The sequence below is a fragment of the Vipera berus genome (genome assembly GCF_964194415.1).
Source record: "Vipera berus genome assembly, chromosome: 4".
Lineage (NCBI taxonomy): Eukaryota > Metazoa > Chordata > Lepidosauria > Squamata > Viperidae > Vipera > Vipera berus.
In genome coordinates, this window is record NC_138206.1 from 53603364 (window position 1) to 53621935 (window position 18572).

The 18572-nt window shown below is 37.1% G+C and overlaps 2 protein-coding genes across 2 annotated transcripts in view; one reads left to right on the forward strand and one right to left on the reverse strand.

The window, feature by feature from the left end:
* ITSN1 (intersectin 1) overlaps positions 1-2797 on the forward strand; it is a 100169-nt gene extending 97372 nt beyond the window's left edge. The window contains exon 40 of the mRNA XM_081327431.1: positions 265-2797. Within this exon, the coding sequence (XP_081183557.1) occupies positions 265-413 (149 nt within the window). The 3' untranslated portion in view covers positions 414-2797. The remainder of the gene's footprint in view (positions 1-264) is intronic.
* A 1682-nt stretch (positions 2798-4479) lies between these two features.
* On the reverse strand, positions 4480-11788 carry ATP5PO (ATP synthase peripheral stalk subunit OSCP). Its single transcript, XM_081326794.1, has 7 exons — positions 11704-11788; positions 10093-10143; positions 8226-8336; positions 7018-7147; positions 6717-6829; positions 5851-5937; positions 4480-4670 (listed from the first exon to the last, which is right to left on the reverse strand). The coding sequence occupies exons 1-7, from the start codon at positions 11734-11736 to the stop codon at positions 4557-4559; spliced, it is 639 nt and encodes a 212-aa protein (XP_081182920.1). The 5' UTR covers positions 11737-11788; the 3' UTR covers positions 4480-4556.
* Between the last annotated feature and the right edge of the window lie 6784 nt (positions 11789-18572).

Below are 18572 nucleotides of genomic sequence, written 5' to 3' on the forward strand. Positions count from 1 at the left end.
GTGTATGGAAAGCCTGAGGTTTCTTATTGTTACGGCATGCTTTGACAATAATTGAAAGTACACTTTTAAATAGCAGAATTCTTCCAATGAGGATACGAGACAATACAAGTAGTTGCAACTGAAAGGGAAGTTAACTGGTCTACGTCCATGCATAGAGTTCTTTGCTTTGTGGCATTTTCCTAGAAATAAAATATACATGTGCTTGTTTTTCAGTTTGATCCCAATATTCCCATTAGTTATGATCACGTATGTTTCCCATTTCAGATTTCTTGGGTCGAACAGAAATTCGTGTGGCTGATATTAAGAAAGACCAAGGCTCAAAGGGACCAGTTACAAAGTGTCTTCTCCTGCACGAAGTCCCAACGGGAGAGATAGTTGTCCGACTTGATCTGCAGCTGTTTGATGAGCCTTAGAAAGGAAAACGTGAGAGGTTTCCACGAAACAGCTCAGTTCCATTTATAAGAAATAACTTTCCCTGCAGAGGTTCTAGACACTTGTTAGCCAGATTAATTTTTGACCATACCGAATTGTGAGAAAAATGTTATTTTTCATTTCATTTTATTTCTTTGTTCTGGTGTTTTCTGTGGACTTTCTGCTGCAGTATTCAGGGTTTCTAGAATAACAGACCTTAGTCTGTGCTCTGACAAGGTGGAGAAAACATTGCACTTTTTTCCTGGTTCCTGCAGCATGCTGTGTGTCAAGAGGGTGTCCTCCTCGTTATGACTTTTTGGACTTTCTAATGATTTATCCTAGTGTTCTGCCTATTGCCCCTCAGAGTAGTATATAAACAAATTGTGAATATATTTATATAAAAATACTTATAACACGAATGCATTCTTGCCATGTAAGATATTCGGATTTTTTTTTTAGGAAGTTCATGATATTTGTATGTTTTTTTTAAAAAAAAAGAGGAAAGAAAAAAATGTTGAAGTGACAGGTACCTGTAGCCTGGAATGTTTTCAAGAGCTGAGCTGAAGGCTGCTTTTTCGTAGTATTTATTAAGCAGATATTTTATGGATTAAGAATAAATTGCTGGCCCAGGGTGCAGTAACTTAAAATCCTTTCCTTTAGCAGGCAAGACTTTTAAGTGGACTTGAAACCTGTATTTCCCATAGGCATTAGGTGTCTTTCACCAAATGGATTACTCTCTATCAGTGCTTCAGGTATTGGTATTTACTTGAGTTGTAAAGGATTTTTGATCCAATTAGCAAAGAGTCGCCCGAGTCCTGCAGTGTGTTTGCTGTACCTTGCAATAAAATGTATTAAACTGCTGCAAGGGGATTAATCTAATGGTAAGGAAAGGTTGCTCTAGTTCACAAAAGCTGTTAACTCTCCATGAAGAGAAGGCTAAAATATCCAGACAGAACATTTTATTATATATATTGCATCGTGCCTGTCAAATGAAATGATACACCACGGTTTTGAAACTATGGTAATAATATATTGTAACTCATCAAGATAGTGGCAGATTTGCCCCTTTGAACATTGGATGTGCTGAGACTTTGCAAAGGGAGCGATCTCAAAGGAACCTGTTGCTATCCTGCAAATGTAAAGATTCACTGATGTTCTGCAATTTCAAATAGGAAAAAAAACTTGATTCGGCAGAGTGTTTAAAAATCATTTGAACAAAAGACTATTTGCTAAAGTATTTGGATGAACTTGACACATTGACAGAAGAATTTGGGTCAGTGCAAGTGCATTGTCTGTTTTCAATTATTCCATTTGATACCCAAGGATCATGCTTAAAAGGAGATTTTTGTAGATTTTCAGAATGAGAGATGTTGATGGTTCTGTTAGCACGTCAATGTTCTTGTGAGTTGTGCTGTTCTTTGCATGTTGTTTTGGTATCAGCTTTCATGTTTCCTGTGGAGATGAATGTTATTTAGCACAGCAAATCTTTTATTATTTCCATTAGGAAATTAGAATAACTTTATACTTGATAGGTATATAAGGTCTAGTGATAAATGTAAATTGTGCTTGAAACTGTTTGTGTGTTACTATTTCCAAGGCCACTGTATTCTTTTCAGCAGTCATTTTTTTTAAAAAAAAATCCTGTATGTTGGAGAAACAACAAAGTTTACATTTCATACTTTTAAGAATTGGTTTACTATTTATTTATTGAAAATAGTGTAGAATTTTGTATCAGAAATGACATACGTATGTATTTTTTGACCAGAGAAACACACTTTAGTTAGAAACTTTAAACTGATCAAGTTTTAGAATAAGTTTAACTTAATAGGCATGCAGTTATTTAGCACTGACTGGTTGAAAAGACAATGAAAAATCACTTTTTTTTATTTTTCAATGTTGTTTGAAATGTTTGAATTAAAATATGTAAATAGTACTAAGCCCACACTTTCCTTTTTTCTGTATCAGTACATTTTATTAAATATAATGTATATGAAAATAATACATTATGTAGAAAGTAAAAAGAAAATTCCTTCGTGCTGGAAAAATATTAAACGTCTTTGTTCTAACTTGCTTTGCCTATGCTTGAACTCAGAAGGGTATTAACAAAGGTGGCTGTTGCTTTCTTTTCAGATTTAAAAAAAATCTTATTTACAGAAATCTTACTGGACAATAAAAATAGCAGATGCATTAGCTCCAGTGTCAAAGCAAATTAGCTGCATATTCTTAGAATAACGACAGGAAGCCCACAACTTGAAGAAGAGTAGCCATTCAAAGCATGTCAATAAGTAAAACTGCCAATAGAATTTTGCCAAGTTTGGATAAATCATTTATTTATCCATTTAAAAAGATCAGACTTGAATGAAAAATTCAAATCTAAAGGATATAATCAGGGCTTTTTTTCTCATAGAACGCTCAGAACAGAGTTCCGGCACCTTTTTTGGATGGAACCTTGAAAGGTAGGCAAGGCGGGTTGCATGACATGTGTGAGTTCCGGCACCTTTAACAAAAAAAGCACTGGATATAATACATATTATGGATAATGCAAAATTTAACTGGCTTATAAAGCAAAATTCACTGTTCAGCATATAAACTCTTTCTAGTTATTCACTTAGTACTATTAATGGTCCTAGAAAGATATACTCCTTCTCTAGATCTGTCAACATTTGCATTCAACATCTTTCACCAACACATAAATTCACATAATACAGTAGTATCTTGGTACTCAGCATTAATTGGTTTTAGGAGGTGGAATGTATACTAAAAAGGACGAGTCCCAAACCAGTTGACTTACCACGTAATCCTTTGTTTCGGCCAGGAAGAACTGTCTATTCCTTTTTCTATGTTAGCGACCTTCCCAGCATGGCCAACTTCCTGTTCACCCTTTGTGGCCATCCCCCTCCTTTTGCAGCAACCTTCCCAGCATGGCTGACTTCCTGTCTGTTCCCCACAACCATACTCTTGTTATAGCAGCAGGTTGAGTCCTAAACAAAGGCCAAGTACTGGGACATTTTCATATCAAAATACATAAGAGTACCAAATTTGCTGAGTTTTGAAGCATCAATTACCAAGGTAAAAATGTACCTTCTTCAGAATGACTAAACAGAGCTGTCTCCCACCTATCTTTTGCATTACTGAAGACCACTGTTAAGGTTGAATATGCTGCTGCAGCTATGTATCTGATGTCTTTGACCAATTAATTGCTGTCAGCACCTTCCTGATGTCAGCTGATCTCAAAAGCAATACTTTCAACACGTGCTAAAAACTGTTTGAGCAGAAAAACTAAACACCCTGCCAAATATCTTTCTAAGTCCTCTTCTTGATTTAATTGAGCCATTTAATGTGAGATTGATTCATTTTGATTCTGGCCTCAGATCTACAATAATGCAATCCACTTAATATCAAATGCAATTCTGAATCCCCAAAGAGTTCCTCTTCCTTGGTCTACGGCTAGACTTTTGGTTATTCCTCTTGACAGTTCTAGTACTGCAGGCATAATGTGGTCGTTGAGGAATTTACAGAGACCCGAATGGAATTTAATCTTGTAGTATATAGAATCTATGCTTGAAATTAAACCCACTGAAATACAGTGGAATTTGTTTTCAAGTATTGTTTAGAAGACTATGACCTTCAATGCAAGATGCAGGCAACAATCTCTACCATTAATGGCTAGCAACTGGCTCCAAGTTTTGCATTAATAGGAAAGAGCCAAAAGACAAGAGAAAGAAAAAACAAAAAAAAACCCAAAGACAACCAAAACCAGTAACCATTAATCTGTTAGGGTTCCAGTCTGTCAGGTTTACAAACATGATCCAAAAAGTAGACAAGAAGTTTTGGGAAGGGAGGCTCTTCACCATCAGATGATAGTAGAAGAATGCAACACCAGTAGCACTAACTACATTTCCAATTTCACAGTTGGTGCTTCCCAGAAGCACCCTTTTGAAGGAAGAATTGTGTTTTAGAATAGCAGCTACAATGGGCTGCATCTTAAGCAGGGCAAAGACATATACATTCATCAATATCATTGTACTATCAAAACTAATATAAAAGTACTATAAATACAACCAGCTCTTTTAAGGATAAACATTTTTATTGTTCTCATGACAGGCCTTACAAGTTTTTAATGAACATTCATAACTGGGTGGACATTATATAACTTCTCTCATGATCCTGCTCAGTTTTTGAATTTTGGTCTTTGTAGACATGTCAATGTATTTGTCTCCAATGTTGACAATCATTCCACCCACGATTGATGGATCAGACTAGAAAAAAAATGGCAAGATTATTTAGATAGGTTACTACCACAGTATATAATCTTGCTGTGCTTGATGTTACATTTGAGAAATCACTACAATCAAATTTATGACAGAATAGAGATGCCAAATAATCTTGACAGTTCTCAGAAATCTATAAAAAATATTTGATTGAATGTTAGTGGGTTTTATCAGTATCAGAATCTGTCTGTCTGTCTACCTACCAAAGATATTTCTTTAGAACTGGTTTCTTCCAATTATCTCTAAATGATCAAGAAGTAATTCCTCTGTGTCCTTCAGGTGAGAAATATCATTTCAGGGACCTTGAATATGGGCCTTTTCAACTATTGGTGATTCTTCAGAACAATATTGACCCAGAAATCCAATATGGTGCCAACCTTACTGAGCTTTTGAAGGATCATTAAGACCAGCTTTTCCAGATGTCTGGCTGTACAATTATTAATTTATTTTATAGAATACGATATGATACACTGCTCAGACGGTGGTGACTGAAATGACATTATAACTCTTGTAAATAAATAAAAATAACCTGACTGTGCAAGAGAGAAGAATTAGAACGGTTAGTATATGTATTTGATAGCAAATGATATAAATATTATTTCTAGTTATTATTCTGTGAACAAGGTCTTAAAGCAACTTTCCCTATGTTTGGGAATTCTGGAAGTTGAACTCCACAGATCTGGAAGACACTTAATTTGGAAAGATTAAGAAGTCCAACATCTAAAGCAGGCATGTCAAACTCGCGAAGTCATGTGACATCGCGCAATGTATCAGGACTTTCCCCCCTTTGTCGGCAATGGGGTGGGTGCGGTTTCGGCGTGATGCATCCGGCCTGCCAACGGACTGGCAGTTTGACATGCCTGATTCTAAAGAAATGTCAACATTCACAGGCCAAAGAAACGGTAATTAATTCTATTGTTAACTTAAGGTTGGCTACAAATGTGATTTTTTTTGCCACTTGTAAAAGTAGTTTGTTCCTATGGCCTAGTGTAAGACTCAATCATCCATTAATCAATTTGCTTTAAGTTAGATTCGGAAAAACAAAACATGGAAAAGGCTTCAAGGACAGATGAATACTAATGAGGATAACTGAGTTAGCCCATCTTACTTTTAGATTAAAAGGAAAGGGTTTTGCTTTAAAGAACATTTATGTAACTTGCATCAATACCTTAATTTCCAATTTTAGAATTTCTCCTTTGGCTAGAAAACTATTCAAAGTTGTTTTCAGTTCAGTAAGACTGGCCTCATCCAAGGTCTAAAATATTAAACAAAAAGAGAAAAGTTTAAAAATCGACAGATAGCATTCAATTCTAAACATATAAGATGAATATATGGTATTTCGTTGCTTAGAAACAGAATGGATAGCTTGTTACACACAGAATCCTGAATGATTACTTTAAAACATTTCATTGCTTTTGGTCTTAACTGAAATTCTCCATTCAATAATGTTCAAGTGACATTTTCATTTCTTTTCAGAAAAATATTTTAAGACATGTATTGTTTGGCAAACACAATACATAGCTTCCTACCTTAGTGCGCTACATTACGCTATACTGTAATGTACCGTACCATGCCTTGCCACGCCATATCACACCTAACCTTAGACACAAGTGGCTCATAAATTAAGATAGCCCCAAACACCAAACATTTATCACAGTTAAAACAATAAACCAAAAATGTAAAAACATGGCATTGTGCCAATCACAGCTCACAGACAATACAGACACCTCGCAGGCTCACAACGTTCGTGCAATCCCTAGGCCAGATGGCATAATCTTGTCCTCAGGGAATTTCTAAAGGCCAACAGGCTTGGGGGCCAGTGAAACCATGGGGGATGATATTCCATAGGGAGATGCTATAATGAAAAAGGCTTCTTCCTGGGTCACATCAGATATAATTCCTTTTATGAGGGATTATACTTATTTTCATTGTGTGTAGCCATGTGACTTCCTCCATCCCCAATACCTAATTATCAGAGACTTATCTATAACAATTAAAAATTGTTAATATAAATAATTTAGCATATTTGCTTACCTGAGCAGTAGTTACAGAGCACAATACCTCTCCACGATATGCACTCATAATCTTACCAAATGCAGAAATTACACCTGGGGTGTAAGGCAATCGACCGTTTTCAGCAAGCGTTTCTTGAAAAACAAAAATATAAGAAAGTATTAACAGTAATTAAAGATATCCAAACTGTATTAGAAGTGCAAACACACTGACAAATTACAAAAGAAAGCTTTTTCATTCTGAAGTATTTTACAGAATATTTATTCAAATCTCATTTGTAGAGCTTGGTCCAATTTACTATGAACACTATACATGTACTTACTGACAAAATTGATAGTGAGAGGAGACAGCTTCTCCTTAAGTAAAGCATCACACACAACCTGTTGCTTCACTTTGGCCTTTACATAAGGATTCACAATGACGTTGGATAATTTAGGCTCCTTCACTATTGCCTTAAATTATAACAAAAAAGAGAACTTGATCAAAATAATATTTGTTTCTAGTCATGACATACTAGTTCAATTTATCAAGGTATGCTCCGTGGCTTTAGATTGTTTAATGATACTACCACATTCACGATACTATTCATCTTCTGATTAATCTTATATGTAGTTGCTCAAAAACAGTTCTCATTTACTTCCCATCTTAGTAAATGTATTTCAGACTATAACTTAAATCTGTATAATTTAATAAACGCTGCAGGTTATTTGGAGTAGAAATTTCATTCCAAAAGTTATTGAAGACATTTAAAATCCATAATAAATCAACTTTTAAAAATAAATGAATACAATACGTTGCTTTACTTTAATAACTTGTTAAGAAAACTAAATAATGGATGACTTCGTTTATTAAAGAAAAAGTTATTTTTTACATCTATCTCAAGGTTCTTAGCTGCTTGACAAGATTACTGTGTTAAAATCACCTTTTTGCTTTCAGTGTGGAAGAAACCTCTAGGTCAGGGGTGTCAAACTGGCGCTATTGTGTGTGGCTACAAAGGTCACTTTACTGTAACAATATCTGGACATAAAATGGTCTTGTCAAGAACCTACCAAGAAAACAGTCCTATACATTCTCAGCCATCCCAAGCCAAAAAGAAAAAAAACAAACACCCTTGATGAGAACTTATTTTTCTGTTTTTTAGAAGAAACTCCAACTACCAATCCAGTCCAAATGCTGAGTATTAATATATTCAACTTACCGTAGTTTCCATCCAACTCTCAACACTTCTAGGTGGCTCTCAAAACAATATCTGTTTTTGTATGTTAACTATTCTTCTATTTTTATTTATTTAGTTCTGATGTTTCTCTATCATAATTAAGGCATTTCTACTTGAACTAGAAGAATTGAGCACATTTTCTTATTATTTCCTACAAAAAATACTTTAAAAAGTCATTTTTGTGGTAAAACGGGAGAGAAGGATTTATTTTTTGCTTAACATGAAAATCCAAAAAGATGTTCCTCATAGTCACGAGCACAAACATCTTCAGCAGAAATAGGCATCAAAAGAGTTGCAATACAAAATGTTATTACCAACACACGAGACAGTTCTTTTTCCATTTGATCTAGCTTCTTCTGCTTAGAAGCAGCAGAGTAGAGCGCAGTGGCATATCGGCCTTCTAACCCATATATTTGAATTGGGGGCTGCAGGGGAAAAAGCAACGCATTAAAACATATTGTTACAGGTAATCCTATTTAACCACCATCTGATGTTGTAACCTGTCCTGGAAAGGGTGCTTTACAGACCTGAAGCACTTCTAGCTGTCGTAAAATGTCACACACTCACCCCACAATCATATGATTGCAATCTGCGTGCTTGGCAACCTGTTCACGCTTATGATTAGTTGCCAAGTATCTCACAATCATATGATTGCCATTTACAATTTTCTCTGCTGACTTCCTCAGAAAGTCAGGTGGGAAGCCATGAAGGAAGGTTGTTCAAGTTGCTACTGCCTGCCAAGACGACTCCCTCACATCTCTGGGGGCTGAATGAAAGAGTTGCCTGCTGAGGGGAGTTGAACTCCTTCAGTGGGGTAGAGAAATGGAGCTCAGATTCTGAAGATCTGAGTTCTGTTCCTGCGCCCCATCAAAGGAGTTCACTTCTGTGCGTGGACATTTGACATTGTCCTATGGGATGCACAGATGGAACTCGGATCCTGATGATCTGTCGTCCCTTTCTGTACCCCAACAAAGGAGTACAGAAGGAGATTTCATCCTCCCTTGGGGTGCAGAAACGTAACTCAGATACCGATTATTTGAGCTGTTCCTGCACCCCAATGAAGAAGTTCCCTTCTGCATGTGGAGGAAAGTTCACATCCTGCAGGGTGCAAAAATGGGAGCTCAGATCCTGATAATTTGAGCTACTTCTACACCCACCCAAATGGGTTTCCTTCTGTGCAGAAGGGAGTTCACGTCGTTTGGCAGGGAACTCTTTCAACCAGCCTGTAGAGACAAGAGGGAGTTGAAATTCAAGCAGAATGTGGTGACACAATGCAAGAAAGTAAGGGATGTGGGGTACCTCAGGCTGGGTGAGGGAGGACCTGGGAGGCCTAGCACAGGCCATGCATGTCTTTGCTCAAGGGCTGGAAAGACTGCTTGAATTTTGGCAAGGAAGATTTTCAGCTTCTGAGTGGAGTCTCCCAGGGACTTCTCCCACCAAGACACCCTGCGCTCCTTACCTGAGATCCCATCCACTTAACAATTCAGGGAATCACTTAACAACTGCAACCAGGAGTGCCAGGATTAGGGTTGTTGAGCGAAGCAGTCGTGTGACATCTTGCTTAACAACCACTTCATTCAATTACCAAGATTCTGGGCTCAATCATTGTTTTAAATCAAGGACTACCTGTAATATTGCTGTACAACATAAGTGGTCCTGGACAATTTATAACAGTCACCTAAACACACTGCAACTAATTCACTAAAACTGATGGGATGTGAAGACTTTAGTTCTGCTATAATATTTTCATGTATCTCTGGATGTCAATCGGCTTTTGTTCTTGCTGTCCTCTTATATATTTCTTTCCTCACCTCTTTAACAAACATCTATCTTTCCTCTGCTACCAACTTTATTCTTGGGTTGTTTTTTTTCTCATTTCATGAAAACGTTCCGCTTCTTCTCTCTCTTGAATTTCATATTAACTGTAAACTTCAATTGAAAATAAAATGACTAAACCCAACAGGACTTTTTCTTAGAAAATGTGTTTATAATTCTTTGTATATGACCAAAGAATATAATTAAAGTGCACTTCATAAGTGAAAGGTGCTAAATGCTATCTTTTCATTATTTAAATTACAATACATTATTCAACAATGATGTGTTTATTCCCTTAGAGTGAAACACTATTAAAGCTATGGATGAGCAATATTTTCTGCTAAATTTAGCAATACTTAAGTTTACCTGAATTAGCTTGGATGCTGACCTAATCACAGAGGTACTGAAGTGCCGCACCTATAAGAAGAAAAGTACTGTGTAACTTTTTAAAAAAAGAAAGCTATTACATAAACTGAATAAAAAAATCACAGTAATAAAAAATGAACTACTTCTAAATCAATTGAGATAGGTCACTTTGTAAAACTTAATTCTGTAGATTTGATCCTAATGCATCTTCCAGACATACAAAATGTAGTTGTTGTTTTTTTACCAGCCATAGGAATTAGTTCAGCAACCAACAGCTGAACAAGGCATGTTTTCAACATTACAACAGCATCCTATTAATTCAGCAAATACAATAAATTAATCCTTAATATGATCAATCCTTAATATGATCAATTAACATAACAATAATTAATATGATTACTTCTCAATGTCATTCAGTATTGTAGATTATTGTAAAATAGTAGTTCTAGGGCTGTGCACACTTCAGTGATGATTTGGAAATTGTGTCCAAGACCCTGGACAAGGATCTCTGCTATTCTATGGTTGCTGGACAATGTCTTGATAGTGCATAAACATCAATCAACAGCAGTTCAACAGTGCAACCACACTGTGAGTTTCCCTTCACTAGGTGTGTTTTCAGAAAGGCTGGGTAGCAATCTTGGATTCCTGCATGGGTGGGTGGATGTGTGCGTGTGTATAAAAGACTGAAAAGCCAGAAAGGTCTCCAACTCTGTGAATCTATGCTTATTCCACATGCATATGCAAGTTGTTGTTTTTTTTATTCTATTTCAGGAATTTCTTTCAACCCAAGCAATTTATCATGCTGTCTTTCCCTTTTGGAAGAAGGAAGCATTTATTTATCTATCTATCACGTTCCTGGTATTTTATTTTTTTTAGCAAATTGTTTCAGCTGCCCATCTCACAAAATGTTGACAGGTTTCAGGCTTCAGATGAATTCTGGCAAGATGGAGATGATTTGGGTGCAGGAGACATCAGGATCTGATTATCATCTTTAGTTCTAGATGGGATTGCACTCCCTGTGCTGTCCATCTCCTTGGTTCTGGTTTTTTTGCCTAGTTTTGGAATTCTAACTGCATTTCTTTTTTTTTCTTTTTACGTTCAGTAAGCTGTCCAGAGTCACCCTATCGGGGAGATAGGCAGCATATACATTTAATAAATAAACAGACAATTCCAGAGAAGACTACAAGCACTTTCATCTAGCCCCACAGGGAGGCTGTGGGTTCACAAGTCGTACTGGACCACGAGCAAACCAGAGATCGAGTTCGCACAACGGTGGGCAAAAAAATGCGGTAGCTGTTTGGATTTCATTCAGATATTGCTCTGGCACGCGGCGGTTCTTAAAATTCCAGGAGGAGGATTTTGCAAGAAATCTGGCAGCGAAAATGAAGACCGCTCGCTCAAAGCATCCTCTTTACACCTTCATATCAATCAGAATCCTCATTTTAAGCAAGCTCCATATTTTCGGGATCCTGCTTGACCCTTGGATGTGACTCTTCCTTCCCCGAAACCTCACAGGAACGGGAGAAATGTTCTTGTAATGAGAAGGTCATAAACGCGGGACCAACTCCCCCCCTTTTTTTAAAAAAAAATCCGCGAAACATTACCACTCACCTTCAGACCCAAACCGGCGACCGAAGCCGCCATCTTCTTCTCTAGGTCAAACCGGCCTTCTCGGCCTCGCAAACGGGAAGCGCGCGCAGAGACTGACGTCCCGCTGCGGCTTTCTGGGAGTCGTAGTTTCTGTGGAGTGCCTCATTTTTCAGACTACAGAGAGGTGAATATTAACATACCGAGGAAGAGGAGATCTCGCGTAGTTCCAGAAGGCAAAGAAAGTCTTAATAATAAGGAGTCGGAGTAGGGAAAGCAAAGGCTTTACTTTGCTTTGAAAATCTCAATGTACACATGTTGTACTTTGACAATAAAGGTTTATTATTAAATGTAGAAAAACCATGGGTTAGACTTATGCTGACCGATCGTAGTATGTACAAAACTTATTACTTCTTATCTAGAAAGATGGCTATTACATAAAACGAGTATTCTTATTCTCCCTTTTTCTGTATTTATATCTTTACTGTTTCACATAATCATCAGCATCAGTTGCGTTCGTAGATGTAGGTATGCAAGACTAATTGAACAGTGATTTATTTAGTTTTGTAGATTTGCAGCATCTCTGAACTATCCTATATTTGATTTAAGAAGGGTTATTAGAAAAATATGCTCGCCTACCATTACTAATGCTACATTGAACATACCCTGACCCATAATTAACTTAACCATAGTTAACTGAAGTGGTCCAATATGAATGAACCTATAAATTAACAACTGGCTGGATTTGCATAATACATTAAGCCCCAAATTCAACAACCATGTTTTAACCTTGTGTGTTGTGTGAATCAAATCCAAGGAAGATACATTCACTCTCAAAAGCATACAACAGAGAGCAGAAATAGTAGAAATGAAAGTGAGCATTTTCTAAATGCTAGTAATCAGTTACATTTGTATTGCATCTCTTACCAATCTTGGCCTGTTCACCAGGAATACTGAGAATGCCATTCCAAGACATCCATAGCTGTCCAGATTAGGACATTCTGCATTATCTTCTCAATACCTGCCCCTATGAATAGCACAGATTTTTATCACTCTCCTCAAGCTCATAATCACTTGGTCATTGGGGAGCAGACAGCAAATAAGCCTTCTAATAAGCCTGGATTATGTTAGAAAATATTTTAATTTTTTTGATAGTAATTACTTCTGTATGCTGTTTATGATTGGATGCTTTTCCCACTTCACTTTAACTTACATAGTTTTGCAGAATCTATTTTGAACACCAGATGTCATCACTGTAAAAAGATTAGGCATCTTAATAAATTACAGTACTGTCAGTATAATAGTTGAACTATTTAAACCAAAATTCAAATTCCAGAATCAGTCTCAAGCTTGGCCACAGACGGGTGTCTGCAGGGATATGGCAAAATTTGTCAGGATGGCAGCCACAATCAAAGCTCTGTCTGTCACATATAAAAGCATCCTGGCAGTGTTCAAGCTTGGAAAGACTGTTCTGGATATTGTTTTGAATAGGAAGATGGAGAATCCCATCATGCCACTGGGAAGAACTTTATGGATTTTGTGACTGTGCCATCACTTTTCCCAGCACACTTCATCCACAGTGCTCAAACTTTCTTGGAAACTAAAGGATGTGAAAGTTTTTCCTCAGTGAACGGTTGGTTGTTATGAAGGAGAAAAGATGTAATGAACATGTGCCTAATCACGTTTTGCACTGATGCTGCTATTATATATCTTCTGAAATAGAGTACTGAGGATAGCTCTTGGTTAAATTTTGGAAAGCCAAGGCTTCCACAAAACTGTATTGAGGAAATAAGAATGGAAGCAAAAAACAGGCAAAAAAGAAACTCTATAGTGAAAAGAAATACTGGTGGAATAAAAGAGATAGGAAAGTCATGCATGATAAGTATGTGTAGAGGTGGAAAAGATCATTGTTAAGTTTCGGGTTCGGACGAGCAGGAAAGACGCCAGGCAGATGAGTACAGAAGAATAGTTGCTTTATTCATAACTTTAACTGTACTGAGGATTAGGGGTATCCATGCAGTCTTTATATAGTTTCCCATAGTCTGAACAACCAATCAGATTGAACCCATCATTCCCGCCAAGTTGACTGCAGCCTGGACTGGAAAGTCCCATCTGTGTTGCTGGAGAACCGTTAGCTTTCCAGCGTACACGTGATAAGGTCTTCCCAAAAGCTCAATACATAACAATCATGATTTCAGAATAAAATTGCTGAGGAGAAATGGCGGTGCGGGGGGGGGATGGTAAGATGAATGAGGAAAAAGCTTGATCTTTAAACAATGAATTAACCTTGACTACACAGGATGCAGTCTTTTTTTCATCAATCAAGAGCCAATTCAAGGGCTAAGTGATGACACATATCATGAAGCCAAACTTTTGCATCTGGTACACAAGTTTCTTTCCAGGAGCATATAATGTTTTTAGCAACAATCTAGACATGGTAAATCAAAAATTCTTCATAAGGCGATTATGTTCAAAGTTTTTGGAATGCAATTTACAAAATATTAATAACATCAAATACTATATTTTGCCTAGGACCATTGTAAGAATATTCTGCCAATCCAGACAACCAAAGGACATAACCAAAGTATATGTAAAAATATGCTTCAAACTTACTACGCTATATGTTCAGCATAAGAAATAATTTAATTTATTTCAATCTTCCATTACAGCCTGACAGCCAGAAAACACAGATAAAGTGTTTTCATCTATAAATCTATATATATTTCAATAAAAAATAAGTATAAAACACAATAACAAACAATATAATAGAGGTGATTATCAGGATTAATATTATCTTTTGATCATATGTGAGATGAATAGAACAAATAGAAGCACAAAATTGTGCAATCTGGGAGGATACATCAGAGGGAATCAAACAGAATCAGACAGAAGAAATGACAAATACACTGAATTCCCTGCCAGGGGATTTTTTTCAGAATGAGATGGATGAAGAACCAAGAAGAGCAAAAGAGGAACACATGGCTTTGACTTCCAGAGCCCCACATAGGGGCTATACAGGTAGTGCTCAACCAGAATGACCACAACTGAGCACGGAATTTTGGTCGTAGGCCATTGCAGTCATTAAGCTTGATTTTACTATCTTTTTACAATGGTCATGAAACAAGCCACCTCTGTTAAGTGAATCATGTGGTCATTAAGCAAACCCAGCATATCCAATGGGTGTTTTGCTGTTCTCTGCTGGCAGCAAACATCGCAAATCATACTCACTAGCCTTCTGCTGAACTTTAAGTCTGCAAGCTGGTATGAATAATTGTTCAGTAAAGAATGACAATTTTGTGTGGGATGAATTTATATTTGATGAAAAGTGAAAGTAGAGAAGACCTCATGGGATTGTATTTCAGTTTAAAACATGCACAGGTATTGAGAGAATCATTGAAGCAGCGTTTAGAATTATACCAGAATATAATTAAAACCATGCAAAAAAAAGGTATCTTTGAGAGGCAAGACAAAAATCTCAATTATTAAATCTAAACTTTGAATTGACCTGGCCAAAAATAAGCTTTTTTTTGAAACCTCAACTTATGCAGGGAAAACACATGGTTTGTTCTTCAAAATGTAGTTATAAAAGAGGGGAGGAAACCCTCTATCTAGCCTTTATTCAAACGTCTAAATTCAACACTTCTTCCATAACAAGCCTCATTGCAATTCTCTTAGGCCAGCTGGTCTTGCAACAGATTCTTGGAATTATCAAAGTTTATTTGCTTTGACTCTGGTCAATCTTAGAAATAAAATCTGACTGTCTCCTGTTCTTGCTAACTCCATACCCTGCTTCTGCCCAATTTTTGTTAAATATTGTTCAAACAAGGTGCAGTAATCTTTAGTCCAATGCTAGCGGAAGGAAAATATCACAATGTTACCATTTCAACCTGCATTGTCCATAAGAGCAAAAGAGATAGAAACAGTATGCCATCTATTATTATGTCAGATCTACTTCATTCCCATATTGCTCTTTTAGCACAAAATTCAGGCAAACCAGCAGAATCTCACGGTATTTTTTTTAATTGTTGGAGAAAATAAATGCATTTCCTCTCACTGTTGCCAAATTCTATATACGGTAACTACTATGTCAGAGTTCCAGAAAAACATCTACTTCTGCTTCATTAACTATGCTAAAGCCTTTGATTGTGTGGATCATAACAAACTGTGGCAAGTTCTTAAAGAGATGGGCGTACCAGACCATCCTATTTGTCTCCTGAGAAACCTATATGTGGTCCAAGAAGCAACAGTGAGAACTGGACACGGAACCACTGATTGGTTCAAAATTGGGAAAGGAGTCCGGCAAGGCTGTATACTGTCGCCCTGCCTGTTTAACTTATATGCAGAGCACATCATGAGAAAGGCAGAGCTAGATGAATCAAAAGTTGGAATTAAGATTGCCGGAAGAAATATCAACAACCTAAGATATGCAGATGATACCACTCTAATGGCAGAAAGTGAAGAAGAACTAAAGAGCCTCTTTTTGCAGGTAAAGAAGGAGAGTGCAAAACTTGGGTTGAAACTTAACATTAAGAAAACCAAGATCATGGCATCTGGCCCTCTCAATTCCTGGCAAATAGATGGGGAAGAAATGGAGGTAGTGACAGATTTTATTTTCCTGGGCTCCAAGTTCACTGCAGATGGGGACTGTAGCCAAGAAATTAAAAGACGCTTGCTCCTGGGGAGGAAAGCCATGGCAAATCTAGATAGCACACTAAAAAGCAGAGACATCACCCTGTCAACAAAAGTGCGTATAGTCAAGGCTATGGTCTTCCCAGTTGCAATGTATGGCAGTGAAAGTTGGACCATAAGAAAGGCTGAGCACCAAAGAATTGAGGCCTTTGAACTATGGTGCTGGAGAAGACTCCTGCGAGTACCTTGGACTGCGAGGTGATCAAACCGGTCAGTCCTAGAAGAGATCAACCCTGACTGCTCTTTAGAAGGCCAGATCCTGAAGCTAAAACTCAAATATTTTGGCCACCTAATGAGAAGGAAGGACTCACTGGAGAAGAGCCTAATGGTGGGAAAGATTGAGGGCAATAGAAGAAGGGGACGACAGAGAATGAGGTGGCTGGATGGAGTCACTGAAGCAGTAGGCGTGAGCTTAAATGGACTCCAGAAGATGGTAGAGGACAGGAAGGCCTGGAGGAACGTTTTCCATAGGGTCGTGATGGGTCGGACACAACTTCGCAGCTAACAACAACAACAACACTATGTCAGTGCATCCACCTTTGATTAAAAACTGTGAGTTGTACTATTATATGATTGGTTTGAGTTTTGTTTTAGGCTCATGTTTTAGCATTTAGACTCTTTTATTTTTGCTGATTGCAGACCATGTTAATACATACCTACACGTAGCAGACCTTACCAACATACCTTCACACACACACTGCAGACAAAAGACAAAACCTCTGGTCCCAGTGACCTAACCAGATTGGATCCTGCAACGTACATCGTATATTGTAGCTATATTATTTAAGACTGAATATAGTGTAGTTCTTTCATATTCTATTGTCAAGTGTAGGGTCTCCTAGTTTCATTTGTCAAATATAAAGCTGAAACTTGGGATAGCAAGGCATTGTGAATTTTTGAGATGGCTGAACAATTTATACACAGGCAGAGGGAAATGGGACTTGTGATAAGTCCAGTGAATCTAAATATTCTATTTATCTCTTTTTTTATTCCTTGTGCACCATAACTTGTCAAATGTAACTATTTTCTAATGTTTCCCATGGTCATTTTCCTTGGCAAATTATATCTTTTTGTTAAAGGTGCCCATTAATATGGCAAAGGATTTTGACTTATTTTGTGCATTTAATCTCCAATAAGGTCCACCGGCTTGATTTTCCTTGTTGTGAGAATCAAATGAAAGGTGATATAGCTGGTAAACATTTTAATTTCTGTTTCCTTTGGCTTCAAGTATATAAATCCCTCACACAGCCTTTTCTAAGATACAACATGAAGTGGGGAAAAATATCAGGCTTCTTCATCCAAGGCAGAATAAGGGTTGAGGAACAACAATCAATAGCCTTTGCTGAATTGTTTTGGCTGAGAACATGCGTTCTTGAGAATAAAAATTCCCCAAGACTCAGCTTATGACCATTTTGCATACCCACAGATATTTCTGGCTTCTGAAAAGCCATTTCATAACTGACAAAACAACAAAGCTTTTAAAATGTGACCCAATAAATGTAGCTGCCAGAATTATGGAATGTCCATTACATTTCTTACAAAAAGCAAACAAAAGGAAGAAAAAGAGAGAAAATATGAAGCAAAAGTCGTCATGTTAATTCATGTTTTTTTAATCCTCCAAAAGTTATAGTTTACTAATCAAAATGACACAAAATAGTAAACAAGATTTTATCTCAAGGGTACCATGGAAAAAAAAATGAGAAAGAGACAGGGATGGTACAATCTGAAAATAATTTGTAATCCATGGTTTACTTAACTATGCTTTACTAAATTATCCAATTGCCTGAATTTGTACAACATGGTGATTTGCATGACACAAACCAGCCAAAACTTCTACTCAGAAGTCTAGCAAGTTCAATGGTCTCCTGTAATCATTGAAGCACGATTGGTGTGTCTACATTAGTTGGCAGAGCATCTGAAGACAAGCAGACAATTCTAACTTTCTGGAAATAACTTCAAAAATGTACATCCAACCCAATAATAAAATTTTACCAGACGATCCTCGGGATGAAAGTTTAGGAATTCCTTTCAGGGTTTGCTTGCCCTATCCTTTAACTAATTATTCAGTCAGCTTTTTCCTCACCTTTCAAAGTAACTTTCTTTTGCAGTTGGTTGTGATCACAAGACTGACAGGCCATTCCCCTGTGAGTAATCTATTTCTGCAAATCCCTATCCTTCAAGCACTTTATATATTCTGGATGGGC